This window comes from Pongo pygmaeus, chromosome 4 (assembly GCF_028885625.2).
Source record: "Pongo pygmaeus isolate AG05252 chromosome 4, NHGRI_mPonPyg2-v2.0_pri, whole genome shotgun sequence".
NCBI lineage: Eukaryota > Metazoa > Chordata > Mammalia > Primates > Hominidae > Pongo > Pongo pygmaeus.
Genome location: NC_072377.2, coordinates 107,184,562 through 107,203,350, shown reverse-complemented (window position 1 = coordinate 107,203,350; position 18,789 = coordinate 107,184,562). Strand labels below are relative to the sequence as shown.

Below are 18,789 nucleotides of genomic sequence, written 5' to 3'. Positions count from 1 at the left end.
CTAGAATTCAGAGGTATAATCTAGTGTGTGCTGAAGTGTGAACTGCAGAACATAACCCTGCAGGATTATCAATTGAGTTACCTGAAAATAATTTTATTTAACACTTGCGTGTTAAATCAGTATGAAAAATGCTGATTAAAAACAAAATCAGTTCCCCTCATCATCAGTATGTGTCAGGATACTTAATGTGTTAATATAAATATCTAAGTTGTGAAAAAAAAGCATTCAGTCAACTGACATGAATTTAAAGGAATAATTTTCAGTAAGAGAATGTTATAAAACATTTTGGCAATACTGGTATAATCATGCAAGATATGACTTGAGAGAGCAAAAGTTGTAAGACCACTATGAACCTTTAAGTAACATTCCTATTGGTACCTTTTTTATTTTATGGCTTGATTAAACAATTCTATAATTATCCAGGCATGTTTCAGTAGTTTATTTGTAACAATTAGTGGACCCTTATAAATACGTATAATCTACTCCTCTATCTTCAAGCTGAATCATATGAAATCATACACACTAAAGTGTCTAATCATCATTCAGAAATTTAATTTTTATCTTAATAGCACAGATGACAAGGAAAACTCAATTTCGAAATGAAAATAATTCAGACTTACATAGTTCCAGATGTAGTTGGTACAATTGGGATATCTTCAGCTTCTAAGGGTATTGACCATGGAATATGAAACTGTGGAGCAAGTTCTCGCATTACAATATTTCTTCAAGACAAAAAAGAAAAGATTTAAAATTAGTACATTTTAAGACAAAACTGGGTACTTAATGAGAATGAGAATCATAAGAATTAAACTATCTAGTGATTACATCACATAAAAAATAACCCACAGAATCAATTCTGATCAAGAAAAAATAAAAATCAGCAGTTCTAAATTGATATATTAGACACATCAATGGGATTTCACAAATTTTAGATTATTTACTTTAGTTTTAAAATATCAATCAACATTGGATTCAAAGAAATCACTATAATTACATCACATCTAATTACATACATTCTGAAATTCAAGATTGTCTCTTCAGTGTGGCTACTGATAAATTCTTATCAGTTTATTGAACATCTATAATGCTACTCTAAATACTGTGTTCATCTTAACAAATCACTACTATACTAATAGGGTTAAAAATGGAAAAATGTTTACTTTTTGGCTTTGTTTAAATTTAGCATTTATTTATGCTAAAATTTAGTAAACTCTCCCTAACATCACTTTAAGTGTAAGTTTGTAAATCTTTGAAACATACTATGGGTTAAATGTTCTTAATCTGAAAATCTGAAATCCAAAACACTTCTGGTCCCATGCATTTTGGATAAGGGATACTTAACCAGTATAAAAGCTAGCTCCAATTATTGAACATTTTTTAATGTAAGTTTCCTATGGATTTGTCATATATACCTGGAAATGTCTTAAAAACAGTTATTGCCTTGCTAGTCTTCTGAATCAAGGTATAAAGAAAACAGGTTGAAGAATATAAAAATGGCATTTCTACCTACAACAATTTTTTTACATTCACTTGATAATCTTATGAAAATATCATCAAGTAATATATGCTTGTAGAATGAATTGTCATGCAAAAGAGTCATGAATTCTAAATATTTCTATTTTACTCTGTTTATTTCATGAATGTTAATTTTGTCCATTAAGTAGAAGAAAACCTTTTCCACTATAACTACATGGCAAAAATTTGAGGAATAAGGTATTCTAACAAATAAACTTTTGACTAATAATCAACATGTTATAGTATTTGTAAACATATGAAGTTAAAGGTTTTCATCTATACTGATCATAAATTAATCTGTCTTTGATAAGCCAAAGTATAATTCAGGATCTGGCATAGTCTCTGGGGGTATCATTTTATGAACACTGATCTTTACTCTAGAACGCTTAAAAACCCTGACCATTTAATGTTAACAGTTATTTGGTTTCTGAATAACTAGTATATGAAGGTAAAAAGAAAATTTTCAAAATTCTTACCCAAGTATTTTTGCACAGTCGTCATAATACTTCATGGAATTTTTCACAAAACTGAAGCCATTGACATCACAGACATAGGACTGTCCATTGGCCCGTAACAAATCAAAGCCACAAACTGTTTGCTATTTAAAATAAGTTATAAACTTTAAGGTTTTATTTAAATTATTAAGATTCACAGTTTTCTAGTCGTATCAGAACATATCAAATTTTATAAATGCTTAAAAGTATATTACTATATAGTGGTTTGCTTCATAATAAGAAATGAAAGAAATTACTTATTCGTAACTTGAGTACTCTGAAAATACATTATAGAGGCTATATGATTATTTAAGTCTTTCATCATAAAGTAGATGTAGAACAATAATGCAGAAGGGACTACAGAGGCCCAAAAATAATATATTTGATCACAAAGTTCTTCAATTAACATTTAATTTAAAAACAAAAGCGAAATTTTTAAAGGATCTGATAAAAAAAAAAAACAAAAAACTTGGCACTAGCAGAAATTACACCATGTTAATCAACAAAAAAAAAAAAAAAAAAAGAAGAAGGATGGACGTGGACGTGGAGAATAGTTTTGAGGACATATTCCAGAGGAAATCTTGTGATCTGTTTTGTTTGGTTTTGAGAGGTAGTGTCGCTCTGTCACCCAGGCTAGAGTACAGTGGCACAATCTTGGCTCACTGCAACCTCCACTTCCCAGGTTCAAGGAATTCTTGTGCCTCAGCCACCAGAGTAGCTGGGATTACAGGCGTGAGCCACCACAATGCTAATTTTTGTATTTTTAGTAGAGACAGGGTTTTGCTATGTTAGCTAGGCTGGTCTGGAGTTCCTGGCCTCAAGTGATCCACCTACCTCAGCACCCCTAAAGTGCTGGGATTATGGATGTGAGCCACCATGCCCGGTCGAAATCCTGTGATCTTTTAAACCCCTAATACCACATATTCGTGAACACCTGTAATAAATTTACTTTATCTGGGAGAAGAAAATGGCCAAAAGGCATGAATTTGCCACTCAGGCTCTAAGAACTTTCTGATCTACATTTTAAGTTCAATCATCAGGTATTAGTATAATGTGATTTTTTGTCACAGCTTTCAGAATCCTAGCATAATAAAAGGATTTCTATAAAGCTATTAAAACTTATTTACAGGCTAACATTCCTTCCATGAAAGACACTTCAAATTATTAAGGCACAAAGTAATTCTTTATTATTTAATAACCAGTAATATATACTAGTCTTTAAGATTTCAAAAAGGTAAAATTTTTATCCTTCATTAAAGGAAGGTTGTAGTACTTCTATTTAAATCTTTACTATACAGTAGTTAGGAAGAAACTTAACAATATAGATTGAGAGAATTAGTCAAATGTCAGAAGTAAAAAAGTTTTTTTCAAGAAATGGTTTTGGCTGGGTGCAGTGGCTCACACCTGTAATTCCAGCACTTTGGGAAGCCGAGGTGGGCGGATCATGAGGTCAGGAGTTTGAGATGAGCCTGGCCAACGTGGCGAAACACCCTCTCTTCTAAAAATACAAAAATAAGCCGGGCGTGGTGGTGGGTGCCTGTAATCCCAGCTACTCTGGAGGCTGAGGCAGGAGAATCGCTTGAACCCGGGAGGCAGAGGTTGCAGTGAGCCGAGATCGTGCCACTGCACTCCAGCCTGGGTGACAGTGAGACTCCGTCTCAAAAAAAAAAAAAAAAAAGAAATGTTTTTATATTGTTTTCATGAACATAGACCACTGAGAACTGTTTTCATTCAACAAAAAAATCTTACCAATTCTATGAAAGTAACACTTAAAGCCAGTTTCAAAAAGTATGCTAGACAATAACCCTAAAACACTGATCAGCTGAGTCATTTCTGAATTTTAATTTTATTTTTAATTTCTGAATAAACTGACCAGGTTTTCTTTTATATAATACAAAAGAATATATTGGCACCACAAGAATCCCTTGAAAAGTACATGAACCATTCAGATGTATTAACTACTTTCTTGGTTTACTTCTCCAATTATAAGCACCAATAATGTCTTAGTCAAAAAAGAAAATTAGAATTTACCTTTATACGGATCTATAGGCTTGTATAACATCTTACCTTAAAAGCAAGGCAGACTTTCCAAGCAATTAATTTCTCTCGTGCATTGAGAATAACAGGGTATCTTACTTCTTTTCCTTCACTGTCTCGTTCCACCTTGCCATCAAGGGCTGGAGATTTTCGAGCTTCAGCATGGGCATAATCTGGACCCACTGTATAAACCTTTCACAAATGTTAAATAAATGTATAAATATATATGTATGTGTGTGTGTGTGTGTAACCAACAGACAACAAATACAATGAAAAAATAACTAAAAAATAGTTCAGAATCCAGGCTAGTAGACACATCTTTCTATTTTACATGCCCAAATTTTCGGTTCATTGGGAAAGGTTGTAAGTAATCATTATATGGCAAAATTGGTAAAGTGAAGTTTCATTCTCTATAGAAAACTATTATATTGAGTATTATGAGGGAATACTAGGATGTATACAATGTGATCGCTCTCCTCAAATTGTTTTAGTTTAACAAATGAGAGATGCGAATAACTATAAAACTTACAGGAAAAAAAAACCTTCCAAAAGAACATCTTTAAAAGGGTGAGGGCATGAATCTGAGTGCAGGTAAGAGAAGAAAAGTAAAAGAAAGAGGCATGAACAGCATGATGTATTCAGGTATTGGCAAGTTATCTGATGTAGTTTATACTGTAAGAAATGAGGTTTATAAGACAAACAGAGGACAGACTGAAATATCTTGTATGGCAGGATTATGAATCTGGTTATTATCCTGTGGTCAATAAGGATCCACTAGAGAATTTTTAAGGATTCATACTCGGATTTATACTTTAGAAAACATTCTGGTTAGAGAGAGAATGGCTGAAGGTAAAGCGATTAAGACCTATTTGTCATCAACTAAAATGACAGACATGTTTTATATCACATCACGGTTGTCACAGATCTCAAAACCTCACTTAAACTAATCACTGCTTGGAAACTGTGGTGGTTATTAGACCTTTATCCCTGGTATCTTATTATTTAATGCCCCTTTAAAGACATATTATGTGTAACACAAAGTTGGTTTTTAAATATTTTATTATATTTGAATAAAATTTGTCTCCATCAAAATCTTACATGTTTAAAGCATTTAAAAACACCACTCTTAAAAAAGAGTCCATAGGCTTCAGACTGCTAAAGATGTTGATGGTACAAAACATGAGGAATCCCTAATCAAAAAGAAAGAGATCCAGAATAAAGGTTAGATATAGCTAAAGATTAACTAGTTTTTCTGATATCATTGGTAAACTTGAAATATAAAACTAAAACCTATTTTAATCAATCCTACCTTAACATCAGTACCATCTGTGGGCATAAACTCTTCATATATATATGAGCCTGTTTTTCGTACATTGCTTTCTGGAGAATAAACACTACTTCTACTGCCAATCTGAAAACAAAAGATGTCCATCGATATAAAAAAGCAAATAATTTCCCTCATTTTTATGATAAAATGACAAATAGTTTATTTACCATCTATTTCCATCTTAGACATTTTCAAATACATTTTTTAATCCACAAATATTTAACAAAACTTACTACATACTTGGCACTATAGTAGTCTCTATTGTTACCATAACTTACATATTAAAGAAAACAGAAATACAATGAACATTAAGAATTATGTTCCTAAGATTCATCCAGGTTGCTGCATGTAACTCAAGCTTGTTCATTTTTACTATTCTAGATCTTCCACTGTGTAAATACACCAGAATTTATCCATTCTCCTATTAATGTATGTTTAGGTTGTTTTCCAAGCTTTGGTGATTACAACAATGTTGCTTTCAACATTCTTATGTGTCCCAACAGCAAACATGTATAAGTGTTTCTAAAGTATATAATAAAAGTGGAACTGCTCATTAATAGAATGTGCTCATATGCAACTTGTGAAGATAATGAAAAATCTTTATCAACTATTTTAACAATGTAGGGTCTCATCAGCAATGTGTAAGTTTTCACTGTTCTACATCCTTGTTTACACTTGTTATTGTTAGGCTTCTTAATATCTGCTACTTTAATGGATGTTAAAATGGTATCTCACTGTGTTCTTAATTTGAATTTCCATCAATTTCTATACATGTATATGCATTTTACATTCCGATACATTGCTAAATTATGTTGTTAAGAGGCTACATTGCTTTGTATTTCTGCCAACAATGTTTGGCCTTGTGCTTATTTCTCAACTAGCTCAATATTTTTTATCTTTGTCAATCCAAAAAGATAAAATGACATTACAATGTCATTATATCTCAATTTAATTTGCATTTGAGTACAATTAAGTATACTTTCATGTATGTAAAGTTATTAGTGTTACTTTTTCTATGAGCTGTTATTTTTCTGGGCCATTATTCTAAAAGACTGCTACTGCTTAAGTGAATTTGTAGTTTGACAGATATACAAAATGGGAGGGAAAAGAAAAGTCAAGTATCTTTCCTGGCATTCTGCAGGCAGAAATTCTATTTAACAACATTAAATAACTAAAATGATGCCATGCTTTTCTAACAAAGTATATCAGTTTTATAAACTTACCTCTAAATGATATTTTCAAGAGTTCAATATTTAACCATAATTAAATGCTTGATTGCTTTTAATAACACATGACAATGTATAAAGAAGAGTATTCATACAAAAGTTACAAAGGTGTTACCTTTCTAAAGAGTCTTTGACTTCCACCACCAGCAGAAGTTGGGTAATAAATGTAAACATTGTGATCTTCTGCACTGACTGGCTTTTCTACAAATGGCTTTTGAAAAACTTCCCCATTTACTTCTACGTGATCTTCCCCTTCAATCAGATTACATTCTATAAAACAAACACAATTGCAAGAAATATCACATATTCTTATTATATTATCAGGACACCACATTATTATCAAGGACTTTTTTACTAAAAGACCATAAAAGAAAAGTAAACTTGGATAATGTACTTACTTGATTTTAATTATCCATGTTTATGTAAATAACATGTGCCAACATTTATGATACATATGGCACTAAAAGCTATAGTTCTTCAAAATTTTACAGACTTACCATTTCACACTATCACACCACAGAATTCAAAGTTAGACATGAAATTATTATATCAAGAAAGACTGAGAAGTAACTCAAGAATGCCACCATCTTCTGAAAACTGTGAGATTATTCGTATCACAGATATCGTAAAACATGAAGTTATTTAAGTTAGAAAGTAACTTATATGCTAAGTAAGCCAGCAATTCAATTAGAAAGTTAATTTTTTACCTCTAGACAAGAAAAGTTTCTTGTTTCAGATGATGATTACTTTATATCTTTTTTAAATGTTATTTTTAATCATCATGGGTACATAGTAGTTGTATATATTTTTGCGGTCCATGTGAAATTCTGATACAGGCATACAATGTGTAATAATCAAACTGGAATAGTTGGGGTATTCACCACCTCAAACATTTATCATTTCTTTGTGTTAGGAACATTCTAATTTCACTCTTAGTTATTTCAAAATATAAAATAAATTATTGTAAACTATAGTTACCCTATTATGCTACCAAATACTGGATCTTATTTATTCTAACTGTATTGCTATACTCACTAACCATCCTCACTTCATCCCCGTCATCCTTGCAACCCTTCCCTCCAGTAACAATTATTCTACGCTCAAGCTCTAAGAGTTCATCTTTTTTTTAAGCTCCCACATGTGAAAACATGCAATATTTCTTTCTTGCCTGGCTTATCTCACTTAACATAAGACCTCCAGTTCCATCCATGTTGTTGCAAATGACAGGATTTCATTATTTTTATAGCTGAATAATATACCATTATCTATAGGTACCACATTTTCTTTATCCATCCATTAATGGACCCTTAGGTTGTTTCTATACTGGCTATTCCAAGTGGTGCTGCAATAAACATGAGTGCAAATATCTCTTCAATATACTGATTTCCTCTTTTTTGGACATATACCCAGCAGTGGGATTGCAAGATCATATGGTAGCTCTATTTTTAGTTTTTTGAGGAACCTCCATTTTGTTCTCAATAGTGGCTTTACTAATTTACATTCCCACCAACAGTATTCCCTTTCTCCACATCCTCACAAACATTTCTTATTGCTTGTCTACTTGATAAAAGCCATTTTAACTGGGATGAGTTGGTATTTCATTACAGATTTGATTTGCATTTCTCTGATGATTGGTGACGTTGAGCATATTTTCATATACCTATTGGCCACTTGTGTGTCTTCCTTTGAGAAAAATCTGTTCGAATCTTTTGCCCATATTTTAATTAGATTTTTTTCCTACAGAGCTGTTTGAGCTTCTTATATATTCTGGTTATTAGTCCCTTCTCAAATGGGTAGTTTACAAATATCTCCTCCCATTCTGTGGACTGTCTCTTCACTGTATTGTTTCCTTTGCTGTGCAGAAGCCTTTTAGGTTGATATGATCCCATTAGTATATTTTTGCTTTGGTTGCCTGGGTTTCTGAGGTCTTACTCAAGAAATCTTTGCCCAGACCAGTATCCTGGAGTGTTTCTACAGTGTTTTCTTCTAGTAGTTGCATAGCTTCAGGTCTTAGATTTAAGTATTTAATCCATTTTGATTATGTAAATGGAGAGAGATAGGGGCCTATTTCATTCTGGATATAGATATCAAGTTTTCCCAACACTACTTACTGAAGACACTGTCCTTTCCCCAGTGGACATTCTGGTCAACTTTGTCGAAAATGAGTTAACTGCAAATGTGTGTATTTTTTTCTGGATTCTGCATTCTGTTCCATTGGTCTATATTTTGACGCCAGTACCATCCTGTTTTGGTTACTATAGCTTAGCAGTATAACTTGAAGTCAAATAATGTGATTCCTCCAGTTTTGTTGTTTTTGCTCAGGCTGGCTATGGCTATTCTGAGTTTTTTGTGGTTCCATATAAATTTTAGTATTTTTTTCTATTTCTGTGAAGAATGTCTTTGCTATTCTGACTGCATTGAATCTGTAGATGGCTTTGGGTAGTATGGCAATTTTAACAATACTGATTCTTTCAATCTATGAAAATGGAGTATTTTTCCATTTTTTGTGTGTTCTCTTCAATTTTTTTCATCAGCATTTTATGGTTTTCATTGTAGAAGAGATCTTTCATTTCTTTAAGTGAATTCCAAGGTATTTAATTTATTTGTAGCTATTGTAAATGGGATTACTTTTTAATTTTTTTGGTTTCTTTTTCAGATTGTTTGCTGTTTGCATATAGAAATGCTATGGATTTTTGTAAGTTGATATTGTATCCTGCAACTTTACTGAACTTGTTCTAACAGTTTTGTGGTAACGACTCTAGGATTTTCTAACTATAAGATCATATCATCTATAAACAAGAATAATTTAACTCCTTTCTTTTCAATTTGGATGCCCTTTATTTCCTTCTCTTCCCTCATTTCTCTGGCTATAATTTCCAGTATTATGTTGAATAAAAGAGATGAAAGTAGACATCCTTGTCTTGTTCCAAGTCTTAGAGGAAATATTTTCATCTTTTCCCTGTTCAGTATAATGTTAGCTGTGGGTTTGTCATATAGGGCTTTTATCACATAGAGGTAAGTTCATTCTATACCCAGTTTTTCGAGAGATTTTATCAAGAAGGTATGTTTAATTTTATCAAATGCTTTTTCTCCATCAATTGAAATGATCATATGTAGACAGTATAGAGTATAGAGTTGGATCTTTTTTTTTTTAATCCATTTAGCAACTCTAAGTGTTTTGATGCAAGAATTTAGCTCATTTGCATTCACATTATTATTGATAGGTAAAGACTTGCTTCTGCTATTTTGGTATTTGTTTTCTGAGGTTTCTATTTTTTTGTCCTCCCTTCCTTCCTTCCTGTCCTATCTTCCTTTGTGGGAAAGTGATTTTCTGCCTGGGCATGATGGTCCCCAGCACTTTGGGAGTCTGAGACAGGAGGATCACATGAGCCAAGGAGTTTTGAAACCAGCCTGGGCTACACAGTGAGATCCTGTCTCTACAAAAAATAATTACTTCGGCCTGGTGGCTTGTGCTTGTAGTCCCAGCTACTCAGGAAGCTGAAGTGTGAGAATCACTTGGGAGTCGAGGCTACAGTGAAAAGTGATCACGCCACTTCACTTCAACATGGGTGAAGAGCAAGACCCTGTCTCAAACACGTATACATATGTAATTCTCTCTGGTAGTATGTTTTAATTTCTTTTTATTTTTTGTGTATCTGTTACAGGTTTTTGTTTTGTGATTACCATAAGGCTTACAAATAACATTTTATTGCAATTATTTTAAATTGATGACAACTTAACTCTGATTACAAAGAAAATAAAAAGAGAAAATTTTAAAAACTCTACATTTTAACTCCATTTCCCTCCATCCATGTTTTGACTTTTTGTTGTCTCTCTTTTTATGTTTCTATACTCGTAAAATGTTGTTGTAGTTATTATTGCTGACAGGTTTGCCTTTTAGTCTTCCTATGAAATATATAAGAGGTTTGTACACCACAATGACAGTGTTAGAGTATTACGTATTTATCTGTGTACTTACTATTACCAGTGAGTTTTACACATTCAGATGATTTCTTGAATTTTTTTTTTTTTTTTTTGAGACGGAGTCTTGCTCAGTCGCCCAGGCTGGAGTGCAGCGGCGCCATCTTGGCTCACTGCAAGCTCCGCCTCCTGGGTTCATGCCATTCTCCTGCCTCAGCCTCCCGAGTAGCTGGGACTACAGGCGCCCGCCACCATACCCGGCTAATTTTTTTTGTATTTTTAGTAGAGATGGGGTTTCACCATGTTAGCCAGGATGGTCTCCATCTCCTGACCTCGTGATCCACCCACCTTGGCCTCCCAAAGTGTTGGGATTACAGGCGTGAGCCACTGCACCGGGCCCAGATGATTTCTTATTTTTAACGTCTTTTTCTATTAGATTGATGAACTCCTTTTAGCATTTCCGTAAAAGATCTGTAAGATCTTTTTCCTATCCTATTCTATAAGGATAGAAAAATTCCAGGATACTGGTAATTCATGAATCCCTCAGCTTCTGTTTAGTAAAGTCTATTATGTCTTCATGTTTGAAGGATAATTTTGCTGAGCAGAATATTCTAGGTTGGAAGTTTTGTTTTTCCTTCAACACTTTAAATGCCATCACACTCTCTCCTAGCCTATAAGCTTTCTGCTTAGATGTCAGCTGCCAGTGGTATCAGAGCTTCTTTACATGTTATATACATCTATTCTCTGGGTGCTTCAAGGATCTTTTTTTATCCTTGACCTTTGAAAGTTTAATTAATATATGCCTTGAGATAGTCTTATTTGGGTTAAATCTTCATATTCTTCTATGACCTATGGATATTCATATCTTTCTTTAGGTTTGGAAAGTTCTGTTATTGTTTATTTCAATAAACTTTCTACCATGATCTATGTTCTCTTTAAGAGCACTAATTCTTGCATTTGTCCCTTTGAGGCTATTTTTAAGATTTTCTTTTAACATTTTCCCTTCCCCTTATTAACTACGTAGGTCCCAAAGTTCTTAAAGAAAAATGAAGAAAGGAGTGGGCTAAAAAGATGAAAAGTGCTACCTGGGAAGTTTGTTCAAGCTCCTGTGTCAGGTCTCTTTAGTCCTGTAAGTGTGTTTCATTCTTTTCCTCTCTTTCTCCTCTGGCTATGGATTTTCACATAGCCAGTCTTCAAGCTCACTAATTCTTCTACTTGATCCACTTTGCTGTTGAGAGGCTCTGATGTATATTTCAGTTTGTCAACTGAATTTTTCAGTTCCAGAATTTTGGTTTGTTTTGAATTATTTCAATCTCTTTGTTAATTCCTCATGATACAATTCTGATTCCTTCTCCATGTTACATTGAAGTTCTTCAGCTTCCTCAAGACAGCTATTTTGAATTCTCTGTCTGAAAGGTCACATATCTCCATCACTCCAGGATTGGTAACTGGCACCTTATTTAGTTTGTTTGGTGAGGTCACATTTTTCTGGATGTTCTTGATGCTTGTAGACATTCACTGATGTCTGGGTATTTACAAGTTATTTATTTCAGTCTTCACCGTTTGGGCTTGTTTGTGTCCATCCTTCTTGAGAAAGCTTTCCACATATTCAAAAAAGGCTAAGTGTTATGATCTAAGCCTGAGGTCACTGCAGCTGTATTAGCACTAGGGGGCGCCCTAAGTCCAGGAATGCTACAAACTCTTGCTGACTCCTAGAGGCACCACCTTGGTGGACTAATTTTTTGGTTCTTATGAAGGTGCATTCTTGCATGGCTAGTTTATAATTTGGTGTTCCTGTGGGGAGTGGGACAATCACTGGAGGGTATATTTGGCCATCCTGTTCTGCCTTCCCCCTAGTTTTTAATAAAAGATGGTTTAAGGTATGACAAATTCATCAAAATTCCCCACAATACTAAGTGTGAACAGAATGTTAACTCTTAAGACAAACACGTATCTTGCCTTGAGACTAAGTTAGGTATAGCTTCCATCCTATGTTTTAGATAACCAGAAAAAAAAGGAGCAAACAGTGCTTTAAAATATTAATAAATACTTAGAAGTACTGTTGCCCCTTTTTCTATGCAGTGACTGGTTCCAGGAACCCCCTCGTATACCAAAATCTTCACATACTCAAGTCCCACAGTTGGCTCTGCAGAATCCATGTAAATGAAAAGTTGGCTATCAGTATATGTGGGACCCACGAATCCTGTATTTTCAATTCATGTTTATTCCGTGAATAAGCAGGCCAGCACAGTTCAAACCCATGCTGTTCCAGGGCCAACTGTATTTCCAAATTCTTGGCCAGTATTCAGTTTCTGGCATTGTAGCATGAAGTTTCTAATACTTAATTCAATAGTGATAGATAAATCACTTGTTCACCCTTAATCAATACAAATTTACTTGTATGTAATTTCAAAATTCTAACTCATGATTCTTAGAGATATGTCAAAGGTAGGCCAAAGAAGAGAAGGATAAATAATTCCTAAATTATTAGGTAGCCTTTTAACTCAGTGTCACCTTTTAATTGAATATGTTTGTCTGTTTAGATTATTTTTTTAAATGGAATAGAATACCACGAATTCTTTAAATTCCTTACAGTTAATTATTGTAAGAATGTGGCCCAAAAGTATGTCAAGTGGCAAAGGAAGCTTACCTAAAATCTCTTACTCTTACCTTTGGGATTATTTGGGTCACGGTTCAAAATTGCATAACGAGGAAGTAAAATACCTTCAGCTTGAAGAATACTATATACTTCTCTCCTGAAGAAAAAGGGAAACATCCTTATTGTTTTATTGCTCCATTTCACAATGAATATATTATTGTAGTTTTCTTAAAAGACATTATTATTGTTCTACAACTAAAAAGGGTATATATCTCAACGCTTTTTATTTTTAAAATAAACAAATGTCACTTCAAATATTCAAAAAAGGTATTCTAAGGAAATATTCAGCAATAAGAACAAAAATTTATGCACAATTCTTTTCTAGCTTATTGAGGAACTAATTATTAAAACTGAGAACATAAATGTATTTTAAAAATGGCTGAATAAAGTTGATATTATCACAATGATAGAATATTACCTAAGCATTAAAAACCTTATGCTCAAATAGTATTTAATGACATGGAGAAATGTTCACAGTATACTAAAGAAAAGTGATTCTAATTTGGTAAAATGTGATTGTATGTATGTATTGCTTTCTATAGGAAAAAATATGATAGATACAGTGACAAGATTAAATGGCTTTTGGTACGCTTTTACTTTTCAAACCATTTAAAACGAACATACATTTCTATAGCTATAGCTGTATATATATAAATATATATGAATTAATATGTAAATGTAGAGAAAATGTTTTAAATTTTAGATATTAATAATGTTACTCTCTGGAAGAATAGAAAAAAATAGCAGAGTGAAAAAACCATAAGGTCTCATATTTACAAAGCATTTTTCATATACATAAAATCTCATATTGTAATGGTAACACAAGAAAATAGAATGCTGGTGAGATTATGAGAATAGCTATAGGAGTGAAACATCGATTGAATGAAATACATAAATACACTCATATTTTATAATTTATTAGAAATTTTTCAAAATAGGTATACTTTACCATTTAAAAAATCTAGTTATAGGCTGGGCGCGGTGGCTCATGCCTGTAATCCCAGCACTTTGGGAGGCCGAGGCGGGCGGATCACAAGGTCAGATCAAAACCATCCCGGCTAACACGGTGAAACCCTGTCTCTACTAAAAATACAAAAAATTAGCCAGGCGTGATGGTGGGCGCCTGTAATCCCAGCTACTCGGGAGGCTGAGGCAGGAGAATGGCGGGAACCTGGGAGGCAGAGCTTGCAGTGAGCAGAGATCCCGCCACTGCACTCCAGCCTGGGCGACAGAGCCAGACTCCATCTCAGAAAAAAAAAAAAAAATCTAGTTATAATGAGTAAAGTCCTAATTTCATCATCAGTCTCATGACAGAAAAAGTGCTCATAACTTTGAATGGTTTAGTAGGCTCTGAAAATTAAACAATCTCGGTTAAGTCTTTGTCCTACTACGTAGGGAACTACTTGTGACTTTGGGTAGATTAATCAATCTTCCTAATTATCAAGATTCCTCATCTGTAAAATTAGGTAATAAATAACTATTTCTGAGTATTATTTTGAAAGTACAATGAATTAATAATGCAAAAACATCTGATGCCATGTCAGTGTACAGTAGGTACTAAATTAATGTTATTTTTCCTTCCCTTAATTCAGCCAACTTCACCACTCACCTATCTTGTATGAGATACTGCATATTCAAGTCATTGATTACAAATGGATTCCTGAGTTTTGCATAGGCAACCGCTTTGTCCAGTGGAAATCCTAAGAACACATATTATTAACATATTCTGTATAATCTCAAGATAAGCATCTATACTTTATTAACTTGAATTGATGCCACCTCCCATAAAAGATTAATTTCATTAACACATAACACCCTTCTATAAAAGGTATGGAATATATACATAAACCTTGATTTAACTTACATATTAAATCTTATTTTTTCCTAATTTGATTAAGGCACAACAAACCAGTGGTTATATAACCAAATTTGGAGCACTGACATGTGAGTGAAGGTCTGACTAGTCAGTCACCTGAAATAAGGTAAGATTCACCTCATACACAAAGAGAAATCTATATGTAAATAACATGGGTGTATCAGAATCACCTGGTGATTTTTAAAAAAAGTATTCAACATCTTTTCTTTTCACTTAGATATTTTGATGCCTACACACATAAATTAGCTGATATTCAAAGACTTATGTGCCTTTAAAAACAGTGGGCCAGGCGTGGGGGCACACACCTGTAATCCCAGCACTTTGGGAGGCCGAGGCAGGTGGATCAACTGAGGTCAGGAGTTCGAGACCAGCCTGGCCAACATGGTGAAACCCCATCTCTACTAAAATTACAAAAAATTAGCCAGGTGTGGTGGCGCACACCTGTAATCCCAGGTACCTAGGAGGCTGAAGCAGGAGAATCACTCAAACCCAGGAGGTAGAGGTTGTGGTGAGTGGAGATCTCGCCATTGTACTCCAGCCTGGGCAACAGAGCAAGACTCCGTCTCAAAAAAAAAAAAAAAAAAAAAAAAAGCTACAAAAGCAAAAATTAATTCATATATGACATATATGCTCAAAATATATGAGCAGAATCATGCTATTGCTAGGTCAACATTAAAATATTAGAAATTAACTCCCTAAAACTTCTAGACTGGTAAAAGTACTAATTACAATGAAAACAAATCAAATAGTAGATATAGTTAAGAACAGGTCCCCTCCCCCAAAATCTTAAAAATTTTAATGATTATATTTTATTCTCTATATTGGCACTAATGCCAGGTGCAGTGGCTCTTGCCTGTCCCAGTACTTTGGGAGGCCGAGTTGGGAGGAGTGCTTGGTGCCAGGAATTCAACACCAGCCTGGGCAACATAGCAAGACCCCATCTCTACAAAAAATTCAAAAGAATCAGCTGAGGGTAGTGGCGCAACCTGTAGTTCTATCTTTCAGGAGGCTGAGGTGGGAGGATCACTTGAGCCCAAGAGTTTGAGGTTACAGGGAGCTATGACTATACCACTGCACTCCAGCCTAGTTGACACAGCAAGACCCTGTACTCCAAGGGGAAAAAAAATTGACACAAAGTCTCCAATTTTATCCATCAATTCCATCAATACACATCATCAGTTGTATACCATTAACAGTTAAAGACATAAACCAGCGTTCAAATCCTGGTTCCATCTTTCACTAGCTATGTGACTTTGGGCAAATTTATTTAACGTCTCTAAGCCTCTGGTACCAGCATAAAAGAGTAGTATGCCAGTCTTACCTAGTAGAGTTTTGAGGAATTAATAATAATGTGGATATAAGGCACTAAGCACAGTACCTGGCATAGTAAGTGCTCAATAAATGTTACCTGTTATTATTCCTTAAGAGGCAATATTTTAATAAATATCTATGGAAAAGGATAAAAATCAGCAAGCATATATAACTTTAGTATTCAACTATGGAATACTAAGTATACCTTTGAAGAGACTATATTTTATAGCACTACCAGAATAGTTAAAAGAAAAAGTATTAAAACATGCTGAAATTAAAACAAAAAGCTGTGTCCAGTTAAACCAGATTTATTCCTAAACTCCTCTTAGTTTTTAAATTTAAATACAGATACCTTATATCAAGAATCACCTAGCCACAAATTACAAATCCTGCAAGTTTTATAAAGACTCTCAGAATTCATCGCTTGTAAAGATGTCTCAATGTCTATGATTTGAAGCCTCCTTACAGAATTCAGCAAATAGAAAACACCTACACAGTTTCCTGCTTTTGTTTTTGTTAAAGAGAAACTTTTTCCCTACCAAGAGATGGTATGTGGAATATGACATTAGCTATAACACCTAGTTTTTACAGGCAAATATAGCATTAATAGGAAGAACCATGTGAGGGTAAGGGAAGAATGCTTTACTCTCAAGGAGGAAGAAATTTTAAGGTTCTCTAAAATGAGCAGCCTGAGTCTTTGAAGATCAGTGTCTTGACTTCTCTATGAAATAATGAACATCAATTTAGGCTATGGTAGCACAACCATGCTCCATCTTCTTCCTGCTGAAGTAAGACTTTAACATAGCTAAGGACAACATATTTTGGTAACAAATGATGATTAAATATGAATACATTTACAACCGAGAGCACATCTTTTCAATTAACAGTTCTTAGTGAGAAATTCACTTAATTCACAGATTCTTAGGCTATGAATTTTCAGATGTACCCTCAGCAATAATTTTGATTAGTGGACTTTACAATGACATAATACTTAAGTTGAAGTGATAGTTCAGTTTGATTAAAATATAGCAAGGAATGTCTAAAAATCTCAAATTATTCTTAAAAATAAAGTATGAATATGTATATGAAAAATGATAGATCTTGTTCTATACATCATAGAAAGGGGCTTAAAGTATTCAATAATTCAAGAACTTGTCCTAAGAAACTTAGAGATGCAAACAAAAATATGCAATGAAAGAGATCACACAACCTTATTTTTAACAGTGAAAACTGGAAACTTTCCAAATGTTAGGATATTAGATAAATTTAAATATGTTATGGTATATCCACACAATGATACACTATGCCACCATTAAAAACCACATTATCTAAGAATGATATGGTGGGGGAAAAAAACTTCTTGATATAATAGTGAAAAAGGTTAAATATAAAATTACACATACACTATGACACTAAATTAAATGAAAATACACATAGAAGACAAACACTGGAAAGAAATATATCAAAATGTTAATATCACCTGTCCATGAAAGTGGGTTAATGTTTATTTTTCTGTTTTATCTCATAGTCTACAATTAATATGTATTAGTTTTATAAACAGAAAGGATAAAGGAGTTTCTCCCCCACTTCCCTTAATACCTTTAGAATGGAAAGAAATAAGACAATCACATAAAGGCCAGTTTTCCACTGGTTCATTCAAAATAACCTCCTCTTCAAATACTACTACTGTGATATATTTAAATAAGGAGACCCGTTCAAGAATTTCCTTCATTGGTTTGGATTTGGATTTCTTTGCCATGGAACATATTCCAACCACAATCTGCCTTTCTGGTGGCTAAAACAAAAATGAAACAAAAAATCGGGTTAACTTTACATGAACTCCAAAGTACAGCTATCTTCATTTGTTTTCCAAAAGTAGATAAGGCATGTGATTAATAAATAAAAGTGACACATTAACAAACAAAGGAATTTTTAAAAATTATATCATTGTTATAATAAACATTTAAAAAACTGTTTTCTACAAAGGTCTGGAAACAAATTTAAAAACAAAAACACCTTCAGAATAAATATGGTTGCTATTTTCAATGAAATTTAAAACTAAGAAAGTACCCCCTCTTTAACTACCTCTAGCATTTATTTATCCTCCTCACACCAGTAAAGTATAATAACAGTCAAAACCCATCCACTCTATGTAGAAAGATAAAGAATCCTCTTGCCTAAAGTAAGACATAGTCCTGACTACAAAGCTATACAGTATTAAACTATTATTGTAGTTTGCACTTGAATATTAGTCGGTCACCGATTACAACTTGGAAGAAAATTTTAAAGAAAGCCACACGGCTAACAGAGGTGTCAAGTCTCTTTGCCCCTCCTGTCTTCATAGTCAATACTCCTATTTATTGGTGTTACTGATCTCTGGCATCCTCGTAACAGCTCAAAGGCCACAATTCAGCCTAAAACTT

At 33.6% G+C, this 18,789-nt stretch overlaps 1 protein-coding gene across 22 annotated transcripts in view; it reads right to left on the bottom strand.

The window, feature by feature from the left end:
* Positions 1 to 18,789, bottom strand: part of PPIP5K2 (diphosphoinositol pentakisphosphate kinase 2) — an 81,221-nt gene that overhangs the window by 49,771 nt on the left and 12,661 nt on the right. For 18 of the 22 annotated variants that reach the window (XM_063665092.1, XM_063665098.1, XM_054489054.2 and 15 more), the window contains exons 2-9: positions 17,966 to 18,161; positions 14,789 to 14,879; positions 13,191 to 13,276; positions 6,715 to 6,869; positions 5,356 to 5,457; positions 4,077 to 4,238; positions 1,992 to 2,113; positions 621 to 722 (exon numbers count right to left, since the gene is read on the bottom strand). In XM_063665092.1, the coding sequence (XP_063521162.1) occupies positions 621 to 722; positions 1,992 to 2,113; positions 4,077 to 4,238; positions 5,356 to 5,457; positions 6,715 to 6,869; positions 13,191 to 13,276; positions 14,789 to 14,879; positions 17,966 to 18,161 (1,016 nt within the window). The remainder of the gene's footprint in view (positions 1 to 620; positions 723 to 1,991; positions 2,114 to 4,076; positions 4,239 to 5,355; positions 5,458 to 6,714; positions 6,870 to 13,190; positions 13,277 to 14,788; positions 14,880 to 17,965; positions 18,162 to 18,789) is intronic. The other 4 variants (XM_063665097.1, XM_063665105.1, XM_063665106.1 and 1 more) reach the window with 1 other exon arrangement.